The sequence below is a fragment of the Hemicordylus capensis genome, chromosome 5 (assembly GCF_027244095.1).
Source record: "Hemicordylus capensis ecotype Gifberg chromosome 5, rHemCap1.1.pri, whole genome shotgun sequence".
Taxonomy (NCBI): Eukaryota; Metazoa; Chordata; class Lepidosauria; order Squamata; family Cordylidae; genus Hemicordylus; species Hemicordylus capensis.
The window spans coordinates 20656897-20682018 of record NC_069661.1 but is presented as its reverse complement, the minus strand read 5'-3'; the positions used below and the strand labels follow the sequence as shown (position 1 = coordinate 20682018).

The window sequence follows — 25122 nt, the reverse complement described above, 5'->3', positions numbered from 1 at the left end:
GTTACATTTAACTTGTCTGTTGTTACTTCTTATAAAACTGCCAGCAGATTCAGCTGTGTGGGTGGTGATATCTTGGGGCACAGAAATAACCGCTGCTTCCAGATTCTTGCAAGGATATTTACCTGCAAATGTACTTCAACAGGTTGTAGTTGACAAGCGGCAAACCCTTCACTTGTTTCACTAATTCGTTCAGTCCCTGTGTGGAGATTTTAGGAGGTGGGTAATCAATGCCCAAACATTTGCAGCACTGGGACCCTTAGAAACCATCCCTTTAAAAACCCTCCCGGCAGATAATGATGGGTTGCAGCTGCTTATAACATTGCAAGACAAAGTGGACAAATGGCCGCCCAAACCCTGTCCAGACATTACACTGTGCATGCATACAGGTGTCTGTACACATGTGCACATTTGAGGGTGAACAGCTGCATTCATGCATTCATGCTAAAAATGAACCTAGATACAAGCCCCTTCAAATGCAAGATATGGATAGGAAGTGTACTACGGTATGTGTGTCTAACATCATAGGGCTGTTCTCTTGATGGTCCAACCCTAACTTGGGAGCCATGTGTGCTCCTGAGTGGCCATCCTGAGAATTGTCCAAGTAAAGCAGGAGGAGCGGGAAGCTCCTCTGTGAGCTGGGGGTGGAGGTGGGTGGCGGCAGCGGCAGCGGCGGCAAGCCCAGAACCTGTACTCCGCTGCAGAGTGAAGGTGGAGGGAAAGCACCCTGCCTCCATATTCAGCTCACAGAAGGGCATTTTGCTTTCCTCCTGCCTTGCTTGTTGAATTCTCATGGTGGCCAGTCGGGAACACGCAGGGCATTAGGCTTGGAGGCTTCTGCTGCCCTACTGATCATCATGAGAACAGCCCTAGTGTGTGAATAAACTGATGTTCAGAGGCAGAAGAAGGGCTACAATTGGGCAGACGTGTGCCAAGAACACATGCCGCCCTGCCTCAGGGGCCGCCTTGTTCGCCTATCCCCTCCTAGTGCCACTCCCCGCTGCCCCTGCTGGCCAGCTGGCCAGTCACTCCTGATAGCTTTCTCCTCCCCGCAGCGTGCCATGCTGCCCATGCCGGGTGGCAAACCATCCTCTTGTGGCCCATTGCTGCTTCCCAGCCACTTGGGGTTCTGACCTCAAGGCACCTGGGAAAGAGGGTGAGCACTCAGTCTTCATTCTCAGTCATCTGGGTGGGCAGAGCTGGTGGAAGCATGGGTGGTAGGAGCATGCTGCCATTGTCACTGAGGGTGGGTGGAGGCCACTGTCTCCACCATCACTGCTTCCTGCCGCCGCCACCAGGTAGGGAGTGCCCCACCATGGGAGGGCTGCCTCTGAGAACACTGGCCGCTGATGCCCTGACTATGCCATTGTTCAAAGGTGTCCTGCCTCTGAACATAGGAACACAGGAAACTGCCATATACTGAGTCAGACCCTTGGTCCATCTAGCTCAGTATTGTCTTCACAGACTGGCAGTGGCTTCTCCAAGGTTGCAGGCAGGAATCTCTCTCAGCCCTATCTTGGAGATGCTGCCAGAGAGGGAACTTGGAACCTTCTGATGCTCTTCCCAGAGCGGCTCCATCCCCTGAAGGGGAATATCTTACATTGCTCACACTTCTAGTCTCCCATTCAGATGCAACCAGGGCAGACCCTGCTTAGCTAAGGGGACAAGTCATGCTTGCTACCACAAGACCATCTCTCCTCTCCCATGACCAGCTCTCCTCATGGAGAGCATGGAGGTAGCCTATAGTAATCAAGACTACTGGCCACTGATAGACCTGTCCTCTCCAATAATATTTATTTATTTTTGCATGTCTATCCCGCTCTTCCCCCAAGGAGCCCAGAGCTGTGTTTATGGTTATGTTTATCCTCACAACAACCCTGGCCTGCAAGGTAGGTTAGGCTGAGAGAGGAGTGAATGACCAGCCCAGAGTCACTCAGTGAGCTGCATGGCTGAATGGGTATTTGAACTCAGGTTTCTCTGGTCCTAGTCCAACACTCTAACCACCACACCACACTGGCTCTGAGAGATGAGAAGGGTGCTGCAGCTGCCTCAAGTCCATCACATTCTCAGAAATAGAGAAAGCAAGAGTCTAGAAACACCGAGTTAAATCCATGCAAACTCCCCATGCAAAGATTACGAAACACCTGGGAATTCCATGCACAGAAATCGAGGCAGCACGCACTCACCGCCTCCTCTTCCTTGCTGAGCAGCTTGGCACAGGAGAGAAAATCTTCATATTTGGAGTAGGGGATCACCGGCTCTGGGAGCTCCCGCAGGTACAATTTCAAAAGCGACGCCACTGTGTGTACGTCTGTATTTCTGTGAGGATGAGAGAGACAAGACCGCTGCATGAGACACGTGGGAGGTGATTGCCCATTGTGGAACTCATCCAGGATTGTCTAGGAAAGCTGAATCAGTATATTCAATGGATGAAAACAGCCATCAATGGATGAAAACATACATGCAGGTCATTCACACAACTTTGTTTCCCAGAGCTGGGGGAAGGCAGGATTGGCTCTACCTTCCCCCACACGGCCGCTGCTGCTGCCCCACTCACTGCATTGTGCTCCCAGATGGAGTGGGCAGCATAGCGGCCGAGAGGCCGAGGGAAGGATGCCTGGCCTCTAGGAATTGCACTGTGCACCACGGTACTTATTTATTTTTATTTATTTATTTAACATATTTTTATACTGCCCAAAACTTACGTCTCTGGGCGGTTTACAAGAAAAAAATAACAGAAAAGTCAAAACATCAGTTGAAACAAATAATGACAGAGAAATTAAAACATTAGTTAAAATAAATAAATAAATGACAGAAAAGTTAAAACATTACAACAATTTTAAACCTTAAAACTATATTTTAAAACAATGTTAAAACGGTATTTAATTAAAAGCCTAGGTGAACAGATGTGTCTTTAAAGATTTTTTAAAATTTGTCAGAGATGGGGAGGCTCTTATTTCAGCAGGGATCACGTTCCAAAGCTTCGGGGCAGCAGCAGAGAAGGCCCAATGCACTTACACGGTGCATTGTAGAAATCCCTGAAGCCGTGGCACTCCTTCCCTCAGTCTCTATGGACAAAATGGCTGCCAGCAATCCGGGTGTCCATACAACCAGACAGCCCGGGTTACCCAGGTACAAAACCTGTGATATCCAGTACAGAAGTGCTGGGATTGAGACAAATCCCGGCACATCCCATGATCAGCTCTAACCGGGCTAGGGCAGCCCTCCCTGGTTGTGACAAGAACCTTACTGGCTAGTGGCTACAATCACAGAAATGATTGCTCCATTCAGCTGCTTCTTAAACTAAACATGGCAACTGGTTGATTATCGCTTCCCGGACAGTTTCATTATGCAAAGAGTTTCCAAACAGTTTCAGGATGCAAGATTATTTAAGGTTTGCTTTGATTTGGCTGACATTATTATTATTATTATTATTATTATTAATTCAATTTCTATGCCGCCCTTCCAAAAATGGCTCAGGGCGGTTTACACAGAGAAATAATAAATAAGATGGCTCCCTGTCCCCAAAGGGCTCACAAACTAAAAAGAAACATGAGAAAGACACCAGCAACAGTCACTAGAGGTACTGTGCTGGGGCTGGATACGGCCAGTTACTCTCCCCCTGCTAACTAAAGAGAATCACCACATTAAAAGGTGCCTCTTTGTCCAGTTAGCAGGGGACATGAACTAAGAAGAGCATAAGCAAAGCCCTGCTGGATCAGACCCAAGGGCCATCTCGCCAAACATCCTGTTGCCTCCAGTTGCCAGCCAGATGCTTCCAGAAATACCACACAAGCAGAGCATGAAAGCAGTAACACCCCACCCCCACCCCGGCCATCCTTGCCGCCTCCCAGCACCCGATGGTATATTGCCTTTGAACATGGAGGTTCTATATAACTGCTGCTCCATGAATTTGTCTAATCTGCTTTTATGGCCATCTAAGCCGGTGACCATCACCGCACTCTGTAGCAGCAAATCCCACGAGTTAATTATGTGCTGGGTGCTAGCTGGCTTTGACTGCCATAGGCTACACAGGAAAATGCCTTTCCTGCGTAATCACTGGCCCATCAAGCTCAGTATTGCCTACACTGACTGGCAGTGGCTCTCCAGGGCTTCAGATTTATATTTCCCAGCCACCTAATGGAGCAGCAGGGAAATGACTTGACTAGCAAGCCAGAGGTTGCCAGTTTGGATCCTCACTGGTATGTTTCTCAAACTATGGGTAACACCTATATTGGGCAGCAGTGATATAGGAAGATGCTGAAAGGCATCGTCTCATACTTTATGGGAGGAGGAAACGGTAAACCCCTCCTGTATTCTACCAAAAACAACCACAGGGCTCTGTGGGCGCCAGGAGTCGACATCGACTCAATGGCACACTTTACCCAGAGATACCAGGCACTGAAGAGCATCTTCTTTGCATTCCTTCTCCATGCAAAGAAGATGCTCTTCCACTGAGCTATGGTCCTTCCCCAAAGTGCTTTCTTATACAGTTCCCATCCAACAATCTGTCCCCATTGTGAACGCACAGGTACAAAGATAGCTACGGAGTCAGACCACTGGTCCATCCAGCTCGGTATCATCTTGCCTGTTTGGCAGTGGCTCTCTGGGATTTCAGGCAGGGATCTTTCCCAGCACTCTCTGGAAATGCCAGGAATTGAACCTGAGACCTTCTGCCTGCAAAGCAGACACATTTCCACAGAATGTATTCCACTTCTAGGAGCCTTTCCCTTGGAAATCACTGCCAATGCATTTCACCAGGTAACCCAACTTCTAGTATTATGAGAGAGGAAGCAATAATTCTATCCCCTTTCCCCAAACTATGCAAATTCCTTGGCAAATGTTTGTAGCTCTGGCAAAAATTCAAGTGTATTCATTTAAACATATGGTAATCTTTTCCTCTTCTTTATCAAATGAGCCAAGCAGGTGGAAGACCCTGGAAATTGCACTGTATCCATATATTACCACTAGATGGCAATATTGTAAAATAAGATTAAACAGAATGTCATAAGAGTCTTATAAGAATGTTGTAGAATCTTATTGTTGCTTTGGTAGTAAGAGAGCCTATCAAGTGAGATGTGAGTGGTTTATAAACCAGAGTCTCATTTCTAAACAGAGAGCAAGATCAGGTCTCGAAAACAGCTCAGGAATTGCATCTCCAACTTGTAGATCCTTCCAACTCCTCTCTGGGCACCAATGCAGTCCAGACGCCAGACGCAGATGCAGCAACACAATTTCTGTTAGGGCATTAGGGAAATAAGTGTGCAGGTAGGTCTGCACCTCAGGCATTGATTATAGGCGTGGAAATTTTGGGGAGGGTAAAATGATTTTGACTCTAGAACCAGTGTAGAAACTAGAGGGGGTTGTTGTACTGGAGGGGGAAGATCTGGGTTCCAACAGCTGTTCAACCATGAAGTTCACTGGGTGGTTGTGAGCACGCCTCACCTACCTTACAGGATTGTTGTGAGGATTACATGGAATCCATATAACCTGCCTTGAGTTCTGTGGAAGAAGAGTGCACACGTGGAAAAAAAAGTGGGAGGATTGTTGATATCTGGACTGCCAATAAAAAGGCTGACAGACTCTGCTGAGAGCATGACTCTCTTGGTAAATAATGCATGCATAGGGCACTTCCTACCCATCATGCATCAATTCCTGATCAAATCTACCCAAATATGTTGATGTACTTCTGGTTGCCGGTTTGAATCCCCAATGGTATGTTTCCCAGACTATGGGAAACACCTATATCGGGCAGCAGTGATATAGGAAGATGCTGAAAGGCATCATTTCATACTGCGTGGGAGATGGCAATGGTAAAGCCCTCCTGTATTCTACCAAGGGCAACCACAGGGCTGTGTGGTTGCCAGGAGTCGACACCGACTCGATGGCACACTTTACCTTTACTCCTGGTGGCTTTTAAACTAACCTGAGTCTTTCCCTTCCCACTTGGCAGACAGCAGCAATTATCATCTAGCTAATATTTGTAGAAGGCTGTCTCAGAAGAACTGCTACCACTATTCTGCTATAGCTACTGTCTTAAAATAAAGATTGATCTCTCTACCTGTTTTTGTTCTACTCTCTGAATTGCTCATTTATTTATCTATTTTTACAGTAGCTGTCCATTAACCCAGGACAGATGATAATGTAAGCAAGCCCTTAAAAACCCTGCAGCTCAACTGGTTTGTTAGAAGAAAACACAGACATGAGGTGTGCATCATGGGTCAACACCACAGGGGCTGTTATGAAACACTTTGGTATGAGAAGAGATCCCACTGAAAAACCTCTAGGTTGTCAGTATAACAGTCTCATCTACTTACCATGAGCAGTAATGTCTAAATCCCTCACTGTAACTGTGGTAGGTTTGCAAACCAGCTATTTGGGTTGATTAGCACAGAATTTAATTAAACAGTACATACCCGGAGGGTTTTCTAAATTCTCGGCCTTTGCATTAACTCTTTCCATCTCCTCCCCTGTTAATAGATACATTTGCACAGATATATTCAGACAGGAGAGAGAGAGGATGAGTTAATTGTCCCTTCTGTTGTCCAAGAGAATACCGCCCTCCATTCGTCTCTAGGTCACCCCTTGAAATACAATATAGAGGCTTTATATATGTGCAAAACAGACACAAATCTTTCCCCCTGCAATTAGGCAGCACAGATTCTCTGAGCGCTTTTCATCCGAGGCATGTTGTCATTGACATCCTTCCCAGCAGTAATTGCACCAACAGCGGAAGCCCAACAGGTCACTATAAATACATATGCAACACTCTGTGTTCATGACATCATAGTCAGCATTCAGGGAAGCCAAATCACAGCAGTCAGCTGGGAGAGGAAGATGCAAGCAAGGAAACTCGTGCCAAAAGGAAATGAATATTCGGCCAGTCCATGCACACAATATCTCCCACCCAGTTGCTTTGGAGGAGGGCTGTCAACAGGCTCCTGGCTTGGACTGGATTGCCTGAGGCTCCCATCTGTATGAACTGGTGCTTCTCTGTGGGCAGCATAGCTGAGTCAGTCCTGACTCCTATGTGGCAGTCCTTTTCCAACCAATGCATTTGTTGATTGATAGAGCTGGCGCCTCCATGTGACTCTAGACAGGTCATGAGCAGGGGGATGCCCCAGCTAAAGGCTGTTGCAGCTGGGGATTGTGGGAGTTGTAGTCAAAAACATCTGGGAATCCCTGTTAGAGGGAATGCTGGTCATGAGCCCAGTGCTCTTGCATACTATTAGAAGTGATCATGTGGAGACTGCCACAGAGGGGCGACCCTCCCAGAAGGCTGGGTGAGGAGGTTGCCTGAGGCATGGGTGCAAGAGGCAGCAAGGGCTGGACCTCTGCCACTGCAGGCACCACCCTGCAATCCACTGCTACCACCCTTACCACATTGGGGCATGTCTTTCATTTCCCCCTCCTTGCCTCACTGGGGCACCTCTTCTCTCCCTTCCGACATGCGCGAAGAATGCTCCTGCTACCACTGCCTGGCTTGGGGGCCCAGTCTGAGAGTGCTCATATGCTGCCTCAGCAGCCTGGCCTGAGAATTCTGAGCACCCACCCAGAGACGAGGGGGGCATCATTTCCCTTCACCACAGGCAGAGAAATGTGGCCCCTGCTGCCACATGTGCGCACCTCAGGGCATTTAATTTGATTGATTAATTAAAATAATTAATTAAAATATTTATACCCTGCTCCTCCAGTGAAATACAGGGTGGTCCACGTGATAAAACAATATAACATTAACAAAAGCTAACTAAAAAACAGGATCCAATTAAAACCAAATTTAAAAGCTGAAAGTTAAAAAGCTTTTAAAAAGCTCTCTAGAATGATGGGCCTTTAGAAGCTTTTTTAAAAACCCTGAGAGAGGGAGCGTGACGAAACTTCTCCTGGAGGGTGTTCCAGAGCTGAGGGGCCACAACCGAAAAGACCCCCCTCTACCCCCACCCCCCAGGACTCAACCTGCAATATTTGTTTGCATGTTTTTGTACACCGCCCGGAGTCTTCGGAGTGGGCGGTATGTTAAATGTTTCAAATCAATCAATCAATCAATAGTGAGTAGGGAAATGTAATTGCCCCCTGGTAGAAGGTCCCTTGATAGCTTGGTGTCCAAATGCGGTTGCATGAATACAGGGCTGAGCCAAACGAGGCTAAGGTCTTTTTTGTGAACCAATTCACAGTCTACAAAGCACCCACCCACCCAATTCCAATGCTCTTTGGGGGTAACACCCAAATGGGGAAAAGACTTTGCCCCCCTGCAGAATGATGACTCACCCCTCTATTGGCAAGAGGGGAGTGGACAAATTGCATTGCAGCAACCCATTTTAAGAGAGGCAAACTGCTCATTCCAATCCTCCCCCCTTGCTAAGTCGATGTCTCCCCCAACCACAGTCCCCTGCCACCTTGCATTCCTCTGTGGAAGATTTAGTTCTAGGCGTCTTTATGCTCCTACTTGCCAATGGTAGAACACATAAATTTTTGCAAGCTGCAAAGATGCCACCTGCTCCGGCACCAGTGGCATAGCTGCCCCCCTCCCCGACTGCAGTGGGGCCTGATATATAGCCCTGGCTCAGAGCTAGCTCTAGTTTGCTGCTATAAATGATCGATTTCTTCTCTTGGTTGCCTAGAAAGATTCTTGGAGACCTGCAGGCAGCGATGACAGATCTATGGAATGCATATGAAACACACACCTGGGGTCTGGGAAGGAGGAGGCTGTAATTCCAGTAAAAGGATTGTAAACCATCACAGAAGAAAAATGTGATGTCACCAGAGGGCCAGGGAAGAACCATGTTCCCATAAGTTTAAAATGTGATGGTTTTAACGTGTCCGGCTGCTCTCAGCTGCGTGTCACTGTCTGTTATTGTTCCCAGCTCAGCTCCATGCACTGATGATGCCCAAAGGTTGCCGGGGAAGCTATTTAAAAGTCTCTGACAACTTTTAAAAAGTCTTTAATGTTCTTAGTCTTGATCTGTTCCTTCAGGCTTTTAATTAAATATTCTATTAATAGTTATAATTTTTTTAAATTGTTCTAATGTTTAAACTTTTTCTGTTGTCATTTATTTTGTTTTAACTGTTTTAACTTTTCTGTTGTCATTCATTTTTTTAAACTAATGTTTTAACCTTTTCTGTTGTCGTTTATTCTGCTTTGTTGTAAATCGCCCAGAGACATAAGTTTTGGGTGACATAAAAATATGATAGATAGATAGATAGATAGATAGATAGATAGATAGATAGATAGATTTCCTCAGCAGCAAAGGATAATCCCCCTTTGTGGATCCTGCATGCTGCATTCATCGATACAGTTCGAAGGGTGGATTCTAAACCCTTTGATGCTGAGTGGATAATGCTGGCATCCAAGACACAAGTCATTTCCCAGCCATCATTTCTCCTTGAACTCCTGCAGCCAATCAGTCGGTCACAACATGGTTGGGTGACAGAACCGGCTCCTGGACCAGCACATGCTGGAGTTCAACCTGAGCGTGGAACCTGCTAAAACTGGCAACCACCCAGAGTAAAGTTTATCATCGTGTTTTAAATTTGCCTTCTCTGTGCACAGCAAAAAGTAGCCACTGCCACAATGTTGGTGCTTACATGACAGTCGGCCTATGAGACTTTTTGCAATGGGTGTGGCCACCTTTGCACCTAATTATCAAAGACTTGAGCAAATGGTTGGTTCATAACTATAGTTGCTCTCCTGTTTCCAAAGCATCGTGAGCCAATGTGGTGTAGTAGAGCTCAGTGGCGAAGTACTGATTTTGCATGCAGAAGGTCCCAGGTTCAATTCCCTGACATCTCCAGGTAGGGCTGGGAAAGACTCCTGCCTGAAATCTTGGAGAGCTGCTGCCAGTCAGTGTGGACAAAACTGAACAAGGTGGACCAAAGATCTTACTCAGTATATAACAACTTCATATTTTAAGCAGGGAAGGTGCCATCGCTCACTGGTAGAGCACATGCTTTGCAAGCAGAAAACCCCAGTTTTTATCCCTGACAGTTAGGACTGAGCAAGATTCCCACTGGAGCCTGATTGTCTTAGTCGCACTCTTCTGCACCTTCCCCAGTTCTGCACCTTCTCCAGTAGAAGAAGGGGGAAGCAGCGAGGTGGCCAAATTTGCAGTTGAAACCCAACTCTTCTGGGTAGTGAAATCCAAAACGGATTGTGAGGAGCTCCAAAAGGATCTCTCCAGACTGGGTGAGTGGGAGACAAAATGGCAAATGCGGTTCAATGTTGGCAAGTGCAAGGTGATGCACATTGGGATGAAAAACCCCAACTTCAAGTATATGCTGATGGGATCTAAGCTGTCAGTGACTGACCAGGAGAGGGATCTTGGGGACGTGGTGGACAGCTCGTTGAAAGTGTCGACTCAATGTGCGGCAGCTGTGAAAAAGGCCAATTCCATGCTAGGGATCATTAGCAAGGGGATTGAAAATAAAATGGCTAATATTATAATGCCCTTATACAAAACTATGGTGCAACCACACTTGGAGTACTGTGTACAATTCTGGTCACCACATCTTAAAAAGGACATAGGAAAAGGTACAGAAGAGGGCAACCAAGATGATCAGTGGCCTAGAGCACCTTTCTTATGAGGCAAGACTACAACACCTGGGGCTTTTTAGTTTACAGAAAAGACGACTGCGGGGAGATATGATAGAGGTCTATAAAATCATGCATGGTGTGGAGAAAGTGGAGAGAGAGAAAAAGAGAGAAATTCTTTTCCCTCTCACACAACACTAGAACCAGGGGTAACTCCATGAAATTGATTGCCAGGAGGTCTAGGACCAACAAACGGAAGTACTTTTTCACATAACGCATGATCCACTTGTGGAACTCTCTGCCACAGGATGTGGTGACAGTCACCAACCTGGATGGCTTTAAGAGGGGTTTGGATAACTTCGTGGAGGAGAGGTCTATCAATGGCTACCAGTCGGAGGGCTGTGGGCCACCTCCAGCCTCAGGGGCAGGATGCCTCTGAGTACCGGTTGCAGGGGAGTAGTGGCAGCAAAGGGGGCACACCCTCGACTCCTGCCTGTGGCTTCTGGCAGCATCTGGTGGGTCACTGTGCGAAACATGATGCTGGACTAGATGGGCCTTGGGCCTGATCCAGCAGGGCTGTTCTATAATATCCTTTTTGAGGTATGGTGACCAGAACTGTACACAGTACTCCATGAGGTCATTCACACAATTGAAAACTGTGTTCTACCCAGGTTTGGGAGCTGTGTGTACCCCCAATTTTTGATTGTGTGGAAGCAAGGTTAGAGGAAAACCTGGGTAGAAGTGATTGTGTGGAAGCAAGGTTAGATTACCTTGCTTCCACACAATCACTTCTACCCAGGTTTTCCTCTAACCTTGCTTCCACACAATCAAAAATTGGGAGTACACACAACTCCCAAACCTGGGTAGAACACAGTTTTCGATTGTGTGAATGACCTCCCTATGTGGCCACATCATCGATTTGTATAAGGCCATTATGATATTAGCAGTTTTATTTTCAACCCCCTTCCTAATGAGTCCAAGCATGGAATTGGCCTTTTTCACAGCTGTCATACATGGAGTCAACACTTTCAATGAGCTGTCCACCATGACCCCAAGATCCCTCTCCTGGTCAGTCACTGACAGCTCAGACCCCATCAGCATATATGTGAAGTTGGGATGTGGGGTTGTTGGGGTTTTTTGCCCCAATATGCATTACTTTACACTTGCTAACATTGAACTGCATATGCCATTTTGTTGCCCACTCCCCCAGTTTGGAGAGATCCTTTTGGAGCTCCTCACAATCTGTTGTGGATTCCACTACTCTAAATAGTTTGGTGTCATCTGCAAATTTGGCCATTTCGCTGCTTACCCCAACTTCTAGATCATTTATGAATAAATTAAAAAGCACCAGTCCCCCCCTGGGGGACCCCACTTCTTACTTCCCTCCATTTAGAGAACTGTCCATTACCTACCCTCTGTTTCCTGTCCTTCAACCAGTTATCAATCCACACATGAACCTGTCCCTTTATCCCATGACTGCTATGTTTTCTCAAGAGTCTTTGATAAAAAAATTTTTAAAAGCTTTTTGAAAGTCCAAGTATACTATGTCAACCAGATCACCTTTATCCACATGCTGGTTGACACTCTTAATGAACGCCAAAAGATTTACCTTTGCAGAAGCCATGCTGGTTTTCCTTCAATGGGGCTTGTTCTTCTATGTGCTTAACAATTTTATCCTTGGGAATGTTTTCCATCAGTTTGCCCACAACAGATGTTAAGCTAACCAGTCTTAATTCCCCAGATCCCTCTTGGATCCCATTTTGAAAATCAGTGTTGCCCTCCAGTCCTCTGGTTCAGAGCCTGATTGTAGGGATAAGTTATATAGGAGGTTGGCAATTTCACATTTTTTTCCTTAAGAACTCTCAGGTGGATGTCATCTGGCCCTGGTGATTTGTTGATTTTTAATTTTCCAGACAATTTAGACCAGGCCTGCTCAACCTAGCCTCCCTGCCTCCAGCTGTTTTTGGACTACAACTCCCATGATCCCCAGTGGGCAATAGCCAGCTATTATGGGAGTTGTAGGCCAACATCTGCAGGAGGGCTGAAGCTGAGCAGACCTGGTTTAGATCATCATCTCTCATCACCTCTATCTGACTCAGTTCTTTAGCCTCTGTCCCTGAGAAGTTTGGTTCAGGCACAGGTATATGCTCAGCATCCTCCGCCGTGAAGGCAGATGCAAAGAACTCATTTAGCTTCTCTGCAATCTCCATACCCTCCTTAATAATCCCTTTCACTCCCTCATCATCTAATGCTCCAACCACCACCCAGGCAGGTTTCCTACTTCTAATCTATTTAAAGAGGTTTTTGTTATTCCCCTTGATGCTTTTTGCTAAATGTTCCTCAAATTCTCTTTTCACATTCCTTATTGTCTCCTTGCATTTCTTCTGCCAGTTTGTGTTCCTTTCTGTTCTCTTCTTTTAGGCAGGCCTTCCAACTTCTGATAGAAGTATTTTTGCTCTTCATAGCTTCCTTGACTTTATTTGTTAGCCATGCTAGCATCCTTCTGGACTTGGTGGTACCTTTCCTCCTTTTTGGTAAACATTCTAACTGGGCTTCTGTTGTTGTTGTTGTTGTTGTTGTTGTGTCAACCCTACTTCAAATAAGATTGTGTTGCTGCAAAAATAGACTTAAGGCTTCTGAGTCATAAGATACCTGTTGCTTTTTTGTGTGATATACAACAGGCTAGTTCAGATGAACAGTGGCTTGCAGCATCTCCTACATGCAATACCGTTGGTGCCGCAGCGAGAACGCACCTGCCTCTACATCACTCACGGGCATATTATTGTGATCTCAGCATATCCTTTGATCGTGTGTGTGGAGTGATAATCCAAATTACCCTTCTACCTGCAAAACAAACCACTGTTTCAGGTGCCCTTTGTGCACATGTAGAGAGGCAATTTGGACTATCACTCCCACATGTGATTAAATGTAAGGATGTGCATGGACTGGTCCGGAGCCCATTCTAAGGGTCTCTGGACTGGTCTGGACCTGGGGCTGGTTCGGCGGTTCGACGCCGGGGTGGTGGTGGTGGTGGACCTTTAAGGTTGGGGGGGGTGTACTTACCCCTCCCACCGCTTTTTCCCCTCCAGCGCTACCATTTTTTAAAGCATTTGGGGTGGCAGGGTACCTCCCTGCTGCCCCTTCCCCTGTTCCTCAGCAAAAGGCTTCAAAAGCCTAACTGCGCATGTGCGTGTCGCGTGTCGCGTGTCGCGTGTCGCGTGTCGCACATGCGTACATCAGACGTGTGTGTGTGACGTACACACATGATGCACAGATGTGAGGTGCACACGCGACGTGCACACGTGCAGTCAGGCTTTTGAAGCCTTTTGCTGAGGAACAGGGGAAGGGGCAGCAGGGAGGTACCCTGCTGTCCCAAATGCTTTAAAAAACGGGAGTGCTGGAGGGAGGAAAGTGGTGGGAGGGGTAAGTACACCCTCCCCTGCCCTTAAAGAGCCCCGCTCCCCAGTGCCAGTCTGCGGAGGTGCGGTTCCGTGCACACCAATAATTAATTGACGTGCCGAGATTGCGATGGCATGTCCTTGAGTGACGTTGGGGTGGGCACATTCTTGCCGTGGCCCCAATATTATTGCTTGTAGGGGCCACTGCAGCTGCTGTTCCTCTGAATCAGCCCAATATCATTATATCTTCTCAGTCATGCAGTACACCGTCCCAGCTGTCCCACTTTTATATTCCTCTGAGATCTACTCTTTGTTTATCTGTGGAAATTACCCAGGAAGACGTTCATACATAAATATTAATGCCTATCTTTCTGACATTTCAAATGTTTTCCTACCCTATCAGATTTTCCCAATCATACAATAACAGCAGTGAACAAATGATGGGAAAGATAATTGACTTTTTTTTAAATGAAGGAAATCCAATTTGGTTTCCTTCATTAAAAGAAAAATATTTCAAGAGACCTCTAGTTTTCATTTAATGTCTTGTGTATCTGTATAATTGAAGGTTTGCTTACATAAGCTGGGTTCAAATGGATGGTGTGTTATAAAATTATAACCAAATGCATAATTTCAATGATTATTCAAATACATTGGTAGCAGAGTGAAATCTGCAGGGAGATGACTACGGGGAGACACGGTAGAGGTTTATAAAATTATGCATGGAGTAGAGAGAGAGTGGACAGAGAGACATTTTTCTCCCTCTCTCACAACACTAGAACTGGGGTCATCCTATGAAACTGGAGGCTGGGAAACGTAGGACCAACAAAAGGAAGTACCTTTTCACACAGCAAATAATTAATCTGCGGAATTATCTGAAAGAGGATTTGGTGATGGTCACCAGTTTGGATGGCTTTAAGAGGGGCTTAGACAAATTCATGAAGGACAGGTCTATCAATGGCTATGAGTTTGGTTCCCAGGGCTGCACAACTAAAATGCCCTGGTGGGCCGGGACCATTCACAACTTGGCATGCAGGGGCCGAGGTCAATTTTTAGCACATGATTACGTTAAAATGAAACATATTATTAGTTATTTGTGGATCTATTCCCCCTGTCAATGGACCCATAGTTTTAACCAAGGATAGTGGCCAGAAAATAGGACCTGCCCTGCTTAATCAGTGGGGCCCCTGGAGTTCATGTCAGCCCCAAACAAATGCCAAGTCATTTGCCACAATGCCATTTGCCACCGGCTCGTCTGGTGGCTACTCAGGGATGGGCCTTCGCCGTTGCTGTCCCGCGGCTTTGGAATGCACTCCCTAGTGAAATAAGAGCCTCCCCATCTCTGACAACTTTTTAAAAAGTCTTTAAAGACAAATCTGTTCATCCAGGCTTTTAACTGATACTGTTTATTGTTTTAATGTTGTTTTAGAATATTGTTTTTAAAAATTTTAAATTATTGTGCTTTAAATTTCTTGGTTTTGGTTTTAACTAATGTTTTAATGTTGTTTGTATCTTCTTGTAAACCGCCCAGAGACGTAAGTTTTGGGCAGTATAAAAATATGTGAAATAAATAAATAAATAAGTCCTCTCCTCTCCCTAAATCACTGTTGCTTTCAGGCTGCAATCCTAGGCATGCTTACCTGGGCGTAATCCAAACTGGGCATACCATGGAACATATTTCTGAGAAAGCATGCACAGGATGGTACTATAAGGCAACTTCCAGCTCCTGTGTTGCTGCAGGATTCCTGGGGGCCAGTCAAATAGGCCCTGAGGGCCGGATCTGGTCCCGGGCCTTATGTTGTGCAGGCCTAGCTCTGGTGGCTATAGGCCACCATCAGCATCAGAGGCAAAATGCCTCTACATTCCAGTTGCAGGGGAATAACAGCAGGGGAGAGGGCATGCACATACCTCTTGCCTGTGGGCTCCCCAGAGGCATCTGGTAGGCCACTGTGTGAAACAGGATGCTGGACTAGATAGGCCTTGGGCTCGATCTAGCAGGGCTATTCTTATGTTAACCACCCAGTCTAGAAGTAAAGGCCCAGCAGACATGCCCTTTGGCATACACCGAGGCGATTCTCACGGTTGCCAAAAAGCGGGCTAAGGGAGCCTAGCCCGCTTTCTGGCGACCATGAGAACCACCGGGCTTGCAGCCAAGCCCAGTTGCCCTCAAGCAGGTCATCCGCGAAAACAACCCTCCCCTTAGCCGAGGTTAGCGGAGTGAGGTCTCCACTAACCCTTTTTTAAAATCGTGCCACGCTGCAGCAACTCATGAGGAGACCCCCCCAGCGGGGAGGCTAAATACAGCCTCCCGGCTTGGGGGTCTCTTCCAGCGCTTGCGCAGGACATGCTGGAGCTTCTGGGGCTGCGCGGCCCCCGCTCCCCCCAGCCCACGCCAGCTCCGTCACTGAGCCGGAAATCGTGTGGGCGGCCGATCTGGTTGCCCAGGGCTCCCTCTCCGCTCGTGAGCGGGGAGAGCGGGCTTAGCCCGGTCTCCCCACTCACTGCCCAAACCGGGTCTCACGGATCATGAGACCCGGCTCACAGATTGGCTATGAAATAGAGAACGCCCAGTTTGAATCTTGCCATAAACTGATTAGTCACTCAACTTCAGTCCCCAACCATCTGTAAAATGGGGATAATAATATTAACTTACCTTACAGAGTTGTTTTAAGGATTACTCTGAGTGCTACAAAGCATTAGAACAGCCAAGGCCCTACATAAATGCTTATCACCATCATTGTCATCTTTCTTTTGTTCTAATCAAAGACCACGGTTGGTGTCAACTGAGTCAGTTTGGATTTGCTCACCAGAAAAGAGTATTGACACTTCCATATTTACGGCTAGGTGTCCCTTTCAGGGGTGATGATACTTCCTCAAACAACTGAAAAGTATTATTTATTAATCTCTGAAAAGTGCTTTTTGAGACTCTCGCGCTAAAGAGGTGCCAGCTATCTTACAATTAACTCTGGTAGGAAGCACCAATTAAGCCGAGAATTTTAGTCTCTTAAACACGTAGCCCATTCTGACTGCATGTCAGGCTTCCTGTGTTTCTTTTGATACACAGTGGCACCGTGCATCTCATGCGCAAATGCTCTAAGAGGAAAAACAGGATGGCGGCTAATGCAGGACCATGGACCGCCCCAATGTTTAATGTTCCTTGGTTTACGTTAGTACTTGGCAAGGCCATGCAGAGTTGCAGAGGCCAAATGGGCTGTGAACCCCATCAGCCTCATGTGGCCCAACCCATCATCCAGGTCATGCCAAGGCTGGATCAAGGTTGGATCAGACCAAACTGATTTGGAAATGATTTGGCCTCCAATGCTTCTCCCATTCTCTTCTTCCCTCTGCATTTATTGTAGGGTGCAGGCGAGAAACTCCACGAAGCAGGGAAGCAGTGGCTGTGATGCCTGGCTTCTGTTTCAAGCAGAGTCCAGGAAGAGGGTTTGTTTTAAACTCTGCAATCAGGGAGGGGCATAGGGGTTCTCAGGAACTGTAGTCTTTTCAGAAGCTTCTTTAATGGCTGAAGTCTCTAAAAAAAACTACAGTTACTAAGTAACCCTGTGCCTTTTCCAGGACTGTGGGAGTAAAAAGAAAGAGAAAACCTCACTGCACTCTGTTTCAAAGAGAAGCTGTGCACTGTAGCTGTTGCTTCCTTGCTACTGGGAGTGTCTCATCTCTCCTCCAGCCCCAGTAAGGTAAATATATACTGAGGCGAGTCACACGAGCAGTGTGCTGCGCCGAAAGGAGGTCTGTGGGGAGAATGGGCAATCCAAAGGCAGCCCTGGGCCGCCGGATTGGCCACTCACACGACTGCTGGCTCCGTGATGGAGCGGGTGGAGGCTGCAGGGATCGGGAGCCATGTGGCCCCCGGAAGATCCAGGACGCCCCCGTGTGAGCATGTGGGGCATCCTGGAGAGACCCCCGAGCCAGGGAGGCTGCTTGCAGCCTCCCAGTGGGGGTCTCCTTGTATGCCTCCATGGCTGCCACACGACCAAAATGATGATGCCACACGACCACATGGCTGACCACATGGCTGACCACATGAAATATGCCACACGACCACATGGCTGCCACACGACCAAAAAGATGAGGTTAACGGAGCGCTCGCTCCATTAACCTCCTCTAAGGGGAGGGGTAGTTATGGAGGTTTGTTGCCGGGAGCCACACGGCTCCTGTTGCAGCACACGATCAGCCAAACGTGGGCTAAGCTCCCTTAGCCCGCTTTTGGGCGATTGTGAGAATAGCCTCACTGAATACTGAATCCTTAGCTCCAAACTGGACTGCTTTGAATCAAGCCAAATCAAGTCCCCATGGCCTTCTTAACTGCTTTTTGTTTCCAGAAATATGCCTCTGAGGGCTGTGCATAGGGATGACTTGAGGGGTAGCAAGGAGTAGCAGGAGCTCCCCCAAATATTTTCCCCTCCCCCTTTTGTTCCCCCATCCATCAGACTGGAACTTTACAGCAAAGTTTCAGATGATACAGTCCTAGTATATTATGGGCCAATAGCTTGAATTAATTATTTTGAATGGCCTCCGTTTAAAGAAACTTCATTCACTCACTCCTCTGTCCCCAAACAAGTAGCAGAAGCAAGTGCAGCCAGTTAGGTGAGAGACTCATCCAGCCTCCTAGGGGCCCTGCCAAACCCTCAGCTTCCTCCCTGGCCAGAAACTGGGCTAGGTGAGATCATGAAGCAATTTACACTACGGCGTGAAAGAGGGCTAATGCAGCCCAGCCTGCTGTTGCGCAGTCGTGAGAACCACTGGGCTCGCAGGCAAGCCCGGTGGTTCTCTGGCGACTAGCTCAAATAAAAACCCCTCCCCTTAACCTAAGTGAGTGATGCGAGCACGCTGCTAACCCAGGCTTTTGGGTTGGGCGAGGAGACCTCCTGACTGGGAGCCTCCATCAAGCCTCATGGCCTTGGGGGTCTACCCAGCATGACCCATGCACTCACGCGGGGCATCCTGGAACTACTGGGGGCTGTGCGGCCCGGTCCCCGCAGCCCCCACCAGTGGCAGTAATGTGGGTGGCCGATCTGGCCACCCAGGGCTGTCTTTGGATCGTTAACCCAGTTTATTTAATCGTGTGTGGCCGCGCCACAGCAACTCATGAGGAGACCACCGACTGGGAGGCTGAAAAGCAGCCTCCCGGCTCAGGGGTCCCTCCAGCATGCCCTGCACACTTGTGCAGGGCATGCTGGAGCTTCCGGGGGCTGCGCAGCCCTGAACTCCCAAGCCCCCGCCGGCTCCATCATGGACCCGGCAGTTGTGTGGGTGGCCGCAGCGGACACCCGGATCAGACTGACGGCTCGTCTGCGGGGAGAGCGGGTAAGCCCGCTCTCCCCGCTAACCCTCTCCAGGCAGCTCCCACTGATAGTGGGAACCACCTCTATGAGTATTTAGTGAGGCGAGTCTCATGATCAGTGAGGCTTGTCTGTAGGGGGTTAGCTAGGAGAGCAGGCTTAGCCCACTCTCCCCGCAGACAAGCAGGGCAGCAGCCCTGGGCGGCTGGTTTGGCCGCCCACACGATTGCTGGTTCTGTTACGGAGCCGGCAGGGGCTGGGGGGATCGGGGGCCGCGTGGCCCTCTGAAGCTCCAGCATGCTCTGCGCGAGCACGCAGGGCATGCTGGAGAGACCCCTGAGGCGGGAGGCTGCTTTTCAGCCTCCTGGTCACGGGTCTCCTCATGAGTTGCCGCGGCATGGAGCCGCGGCACAGGAACTCACGATCGGAAAGCCCAGGTTAGCGGAGCACTCGCTCCGCTAACCTGGGCTTAAGGGAGGGTTGCTGAAGCGGGTGACCTTTTCCGTGAGACCAGGCTTGGCTGCGAGCCCAGTGGTTCTCACGGTCATGAAAAACCAGGCTAGGCTCCCTTAGCCCGATTTTTCATGACCGTGAGAATAGCCTCAATGTGTAGCAAAATCCTTGCTGTCCTAATAATGTTCTTTGCCACCCCTTTGCTCCCGCAAACTAGTTGTTCTAGTCACCCCTGGCTGTGCCACCCTTCTGGACATATTTCTGGCAGCAAACAGTGCTTATGCGGGGAGGGGAGAGAAGTGAAAATCACCCCCAGCCTCCCTCCCTACACACTGCTCTCTGCCCATCAAACTTGTAGGGCAACGACTCTGAAGGCTCCCTGCCTCAAGGCACCCCTGACTGTATTGTTGGATCACTGCTAGTCAAGTCAGGCAGCATTTTTAATTATATTAATATATCACCCTTAATGTTTGTATTTCACTATGTGCCACCTTGAAAGCTTTTCAGTAAAGCAGGGCAGGCATGCCAAAAATAAACAAAGGAATGCCCTTTTCAAAGTTGGGTAGATAGTAAGAATTTTAGGATGCAGCTACAGTAGACATAACACAGGACACATGTAATTAAGATCTCCCACTTAAAGAAAACAAAACGAATTAAGAGCAGCAGAAGGGAGGAGAGGGAATTGGATGATACAAAACAAAGGACAGGATACCCTTTTAAATGTTGTAGACTTCCATGAATCTATGGGGAAAGTCCAAATATAAATTCAAATAAGTAAGTAAAATGACATTGCTGCTTACCAGATAATGTTGCACTAGGCAAACGCGTGGGGGGGGAAACACAACCTAAGAACCCAAATTAAATAATATCATGAAATGCAGATATAGCTGAATTCACACCTATATTATTCTATGTAGTAACCCCTGCTAATTGAGCAAAGAGGCAATTCTTTTTAATCACCTTTTCAAGTGGTAATTCTCTTCTATGTAGCAGGGGGAGAGCAACTGGCCCTATCCAGCCCCAGCACAGCATCCTTCCAATGGCTGTTGCTGGTGTCTCCTTTATGTTCCTTGTTAGACTATTTGGCTCTTCTCACAATTAGTGAGAAGAGCCTCTAAGGGGTAAAGCGTGCAGGCGTGTAGGGCATACTGGAGAGACCCCTGAGCCGGGAGGCTGCTTTTAAGTTGCATCGCGACAACTCGTGATTTTTTAAAAACAGGTTTGCAGAGTGAGAATTATGTTTTCACTATGTCGTGTAAAGAGAAGTTGGAACTTCTGCTTAGTACTGTGCAAACTGTATCTTCAAGTCTAGAAAGCAAAAGTGAGCCTGTAAGCAGTAACCCCACCAGGTCAATTTTGTAGACTACAGCTATCCCGCAGGGCTCACCTCACAGAACTGCCTTTGGTGAGCGGCAGGAAATGCAGTTGCTTAGGCTAGCAGAAATGTGTCTTAGCTACATAAACACAGGAGCGTGACGGTACCATCCCTCATAGCACGGTCTCCTCGGTAAATTGCAGGAGCTAAACATGCTCGCCTGCACAAAGGCATCGCAGAGTAGGAAGAGAAGGGCCTTTTATCAAAGGACTTTATGCATCCATCCCCCTGTGGAATGGATTGACATGTAAATTGCTTAGAGTCCAACTACAGTACTTGCTGTGGGCGGTGCAGCTCCTTATGGCATCGACTCTTAGGACCAGGAACCCATATTGAGCAAGGGAATCCCATCTCTGACCACACATTTTCTATTCTACTCCCCCTTTTGTTAGACTGATAGTCTCAGCTTCCATTCTCTCACCTGGAAAGAGAGGGAGACTTCCTTCTTCTCCCTTCCCCACTTCCTGTATGTAGCTAGCAGGAAGGCATGCAGGCCTTAATCTAGCTCCCCGATATATTTCCTACTTCAGCGACTTCATTTAGAACTTTAACTTCATGTCTCCAGACAATATAATAATATAATTCAATATAATTCATGTCTCCAGACAATAGCCGTGCTGTCCTTATATCTGTGCACTTCTGCTGTAGCTGGGTGAGATAAAGAAATCTCTCCTCCAAGCTCTAACACACCTACAAGGGTAAAGTGGCCAGCACCGTTTATGCATGCTCAAGGTTGTTTGTGGCAGGTGAAAATAGTGACAGGGGAGGAGGAAAGATACTGGAGTCAGCTGACTGGGTCCTGAATCTGTTTTGTGTTCTGCCGTGTATTCCTTGCCTCTAAGGTGTGAGCCCACATGTGAGAATGAAAAGGCTCTTGCAAGTCTTTGGCTGGGTTCAGATGGACCTGCGGTTCTGTGCTCCCCTTCCCCTGCACTCCCATCCATGTTTGGACATTGGGGAGAGGGGCCTCTCTGCAGTCAGCAAGACTGCAGAGGGAGGGGGGGAGCTGGCTGTATAGGCTTCCTTCTTTCCTGAAGGACAGCCTGCACAGCCAATCAGGCCGGAGTGAGGGAGGAGCTTCTTCCCTCAACTCCAGTCCCATCAGAGTTGTGCCAGTGTTCAAATGTAGCGCTGGCACTGCAGAAATGGAGTTTGCAGCAGTGAAACTCCACTCTGACCAAAGGATCAGAGTGGAGTTTTACGAGGGGAAACCATGGTTTATTTCTCCCCGTAAACTTCTTTTCCCTGGGTTTGGATGTTCAGGTTAGGAAACGGGAGGTGAAGGGACCTCCAGTTCGCTATTTCGTCTGAACTCGGCCTATGCCTCTTAGCCTGTGGCCTTTCTTTTTAGCTGCTGCCTCTAATTCCAAACTCAGAAAGAATGGATGGATTACATGGAAGCAGGCCTGGAGAAGCCTGCTAAATGAGCAAAGGGGCACTTTTAAAAGTGGTGATTCTCTCATATTTAGCAGGGAGGAGAGCAAATGGCTCGATTCAATCCCTGCTAACTGGGCAGAACCCCTGCTAACTGAGCCAAGAGGCACCTTTTTAACGTGGCGATTCTCTTTATTGAGCAGGGGGAGAGTAACTGGCCCTATACCCAGCCCCAGCACAGTACCGCCAGTGATTGTTGCTGCTGGTGTCTAACTTATGTGCTCAGACTTGCAGCTGCCTCCTTGGGCAGCATGGAGGGTCAGGAGCTGAGACGTGTCACCACAACTCCTGGAACTTCCATAATGCACCACGTGAGTGAGCAGTGCATTGTGGGGATCCCCCAACTGCAGTCTATTGGGAGACTGCAAGCAGCCAGACGATCAGAAAAACGAGGAGTGCTTGTTCCCTTAACCTCATTTTGAAGGCGGGCTCCAGAGGCGGGTTTGCCGCCATGCCACCGCCAGGCTCGGCACGGCTCCCAGCAGTTCTCACATGCAGGCAAAACCAGGCTGGGCTTCCTTAGTCTGGTTTTGCCTGTGCATGAAAATAGCTTCCATATTTTTCTTAATTTTATTCACCTCAACCACCAGTTATTGATCTTTTTCTAACCTAAGAAGTCTCAAGTGGCGAGTCTCCCCTTCTAAGGAAGGTGGTCCGATCCCTCTCCCCCTTCCTCCACCTTCTCCAACTCTACAATACCTTTTTTTGAGATTAAGTGCACAGACCTGCCCATGGTATCTCAAATGTGGATGCAGTGCACCATAGATTGATATAAAATTATTACAATACTAGTTATTTTATTTCAGTCCTTTTGCCAAGAATTGCTCTTGTGGAATTGGTCTTTTTCACTGCTGCAGGATAGACAGTTAACATTTCATTGAGATATCTATCCACCATGACCCTAAGATCTCTCTTCTAGATAGACACAGTGACATAGTCAGTTCAAATCACATCAGTGCAAAATATATATTAGATTTGTAAAGAGGGAGGGAGAGAAAAAGAACAGCTAGGGAAAGAAAAAAAATGAGAAAGAGGGAAGGAGAGAGACTGACACAGAGAGAGGGAGACAGAAGGAGAGATATAGTGAACCTAAAAATAATAAAAAATACTAGCTGGGCCAGGTGCAGAGCATCTGTGCCTCCGGCTGGCCCACCCAACGCCACTGTTCCCCACTACCACCATGCTGGCATGCCCGGCTTTATGGCTGGCTGGCTAGTTGGCTGGCCGGCCAGCTGCTCCCCCCCGCCATTCACTTCTTGGGGCCCCCCCTGCACTTTCTGGAGGGCCAGCTGGACAGCCCACTTCTTCCCCCCCCCAATGCTTTCTGGCTTGCGGGCCAGCTGGAAAGCCGGCCTGCCACTTCTTCCCATCCACCCCTCCTGGCAGCCGGGCCAGGCTGATCTGCCTCCTCCTCTTGGTGGGCGGCTGAGACAGGTCGGCTCACCGCCACCTCCTCTGGCCTGGCCAACCGGCAGCCGGGCCAGGCCGACCCGCCACCACCATTGTCTCCCGTCCCCGTCACTATCCCCCAGGCAGCTGCTCTCGCAAGAGCTGCCACACATGGGATTAGCGATGGGTATGTTTAGGAGAATTAAATACAGAGATAGAAACAGCAAGTAGAACTTACGGAGCCTACTTTCTGTTACTTTCAAACAATTTGCATTAATTTCACATTCATTTAGAATGAAATCCATTGGATAATATTTGGTTACAGATGGAGCTCATCATCTGTAGGGGTTCCATTCTGCCCTGAAACGGCAGATAATGAAACCATGGATAACAACACATTGAGTGAATGGGAACTGGGAGGTTAAGTTCCTGTAGGTAAAAAAAGAGCCCAAAACAGCTGGGAAACACAGAAACAATGGAAATAAAGTGTTACATTGTGATCTGCGGGTCTCCAGCTGTCCAGCAATGCCCCCCAAACCTCCATTTTCAGCAATTTACCGCAAAAAATACCAGATTTTTTAACAGAAGAGCCACAAAATGGCTCCTTGAAACAAAATGGTAGCTGGAAGTGACCTTAGAGGACATTTCCGGCCACCTAGGAACCGCAGATACATGGATATTTTTGTTAACCACATATACCGAGCCTGGGTGTCCATTGCTCAACTGCAGATACACAAAGCCATGGGTGTAAGGGCCCGTCTAACGAGATCCACCTGTATAATTCTTGGAAATCAGGTTTCATTGTCCACTGTTGTTGTTTTTTAAATACAGTTTTTAAGGGGAAGTGTTTATAATATGCATAGCTGCTATTTGTTTTCAGAATGGTGGATTCTAATGAAAAGGCCCCGACAAGATAACTAAGGACTGTTGAATGCACTGTGAATGTGGACTGGAACACATGAGTTCTAGAAAGGTGCTGCTTTTACCATGGGTGGTTGCCATCTTATTTCAAGATGGTGGATGGAGCAAACCCAGAAGACCCTCTCCTGTGCTGTGAATTTGATTTATATCAGACTGCCAACACATGAATCCTAAAGGAGTGTTGTCCATGCTAACTTGGCAAAGAGGCACCTTTTAATGTGGTGATTCTCTTTATTTAGCTGACCCTATCCACCCCCCAGCACTGTACCTCCAATGGCTGTTGCTGGTGTCTATCTTATATTTCTTTTAGATTGTGAGCCCTTTGGGGACAGG

At 47.8% G+C, this 25122-nt stretch overlaps 1 protein-coding gene across 13 annotated transcripts in view; it reads right to left on the bottom strand.

The window, feature by feature from the left end:
- The window catches only part of ARHGAP24 (Rho GTPase activating protein 24), a 552712-nt gene that overhangs the window by 24915 nt on the left and 502675 nt on the right, over window positions 1-25122 (bottom strand). For all 13 annotated transcript variants that reach the window (XM_053255944.1, XM_053255948.1, XM_053255950.1 and 10 more), the window contains 2 exons: window positions 2184-2316; window positions 123-196 (listed from right to left, as the gene is read on the bottom strand). In XM_053255944.1, coding sequence (XP_053111919.1) covers window positions 123-196; window positions 2184-2316 — 207 coding nt within the window. The remainder of the gene's footprint in view (window positions 1-122; window positions 197-2183; window positions 2317-25122) is intronic.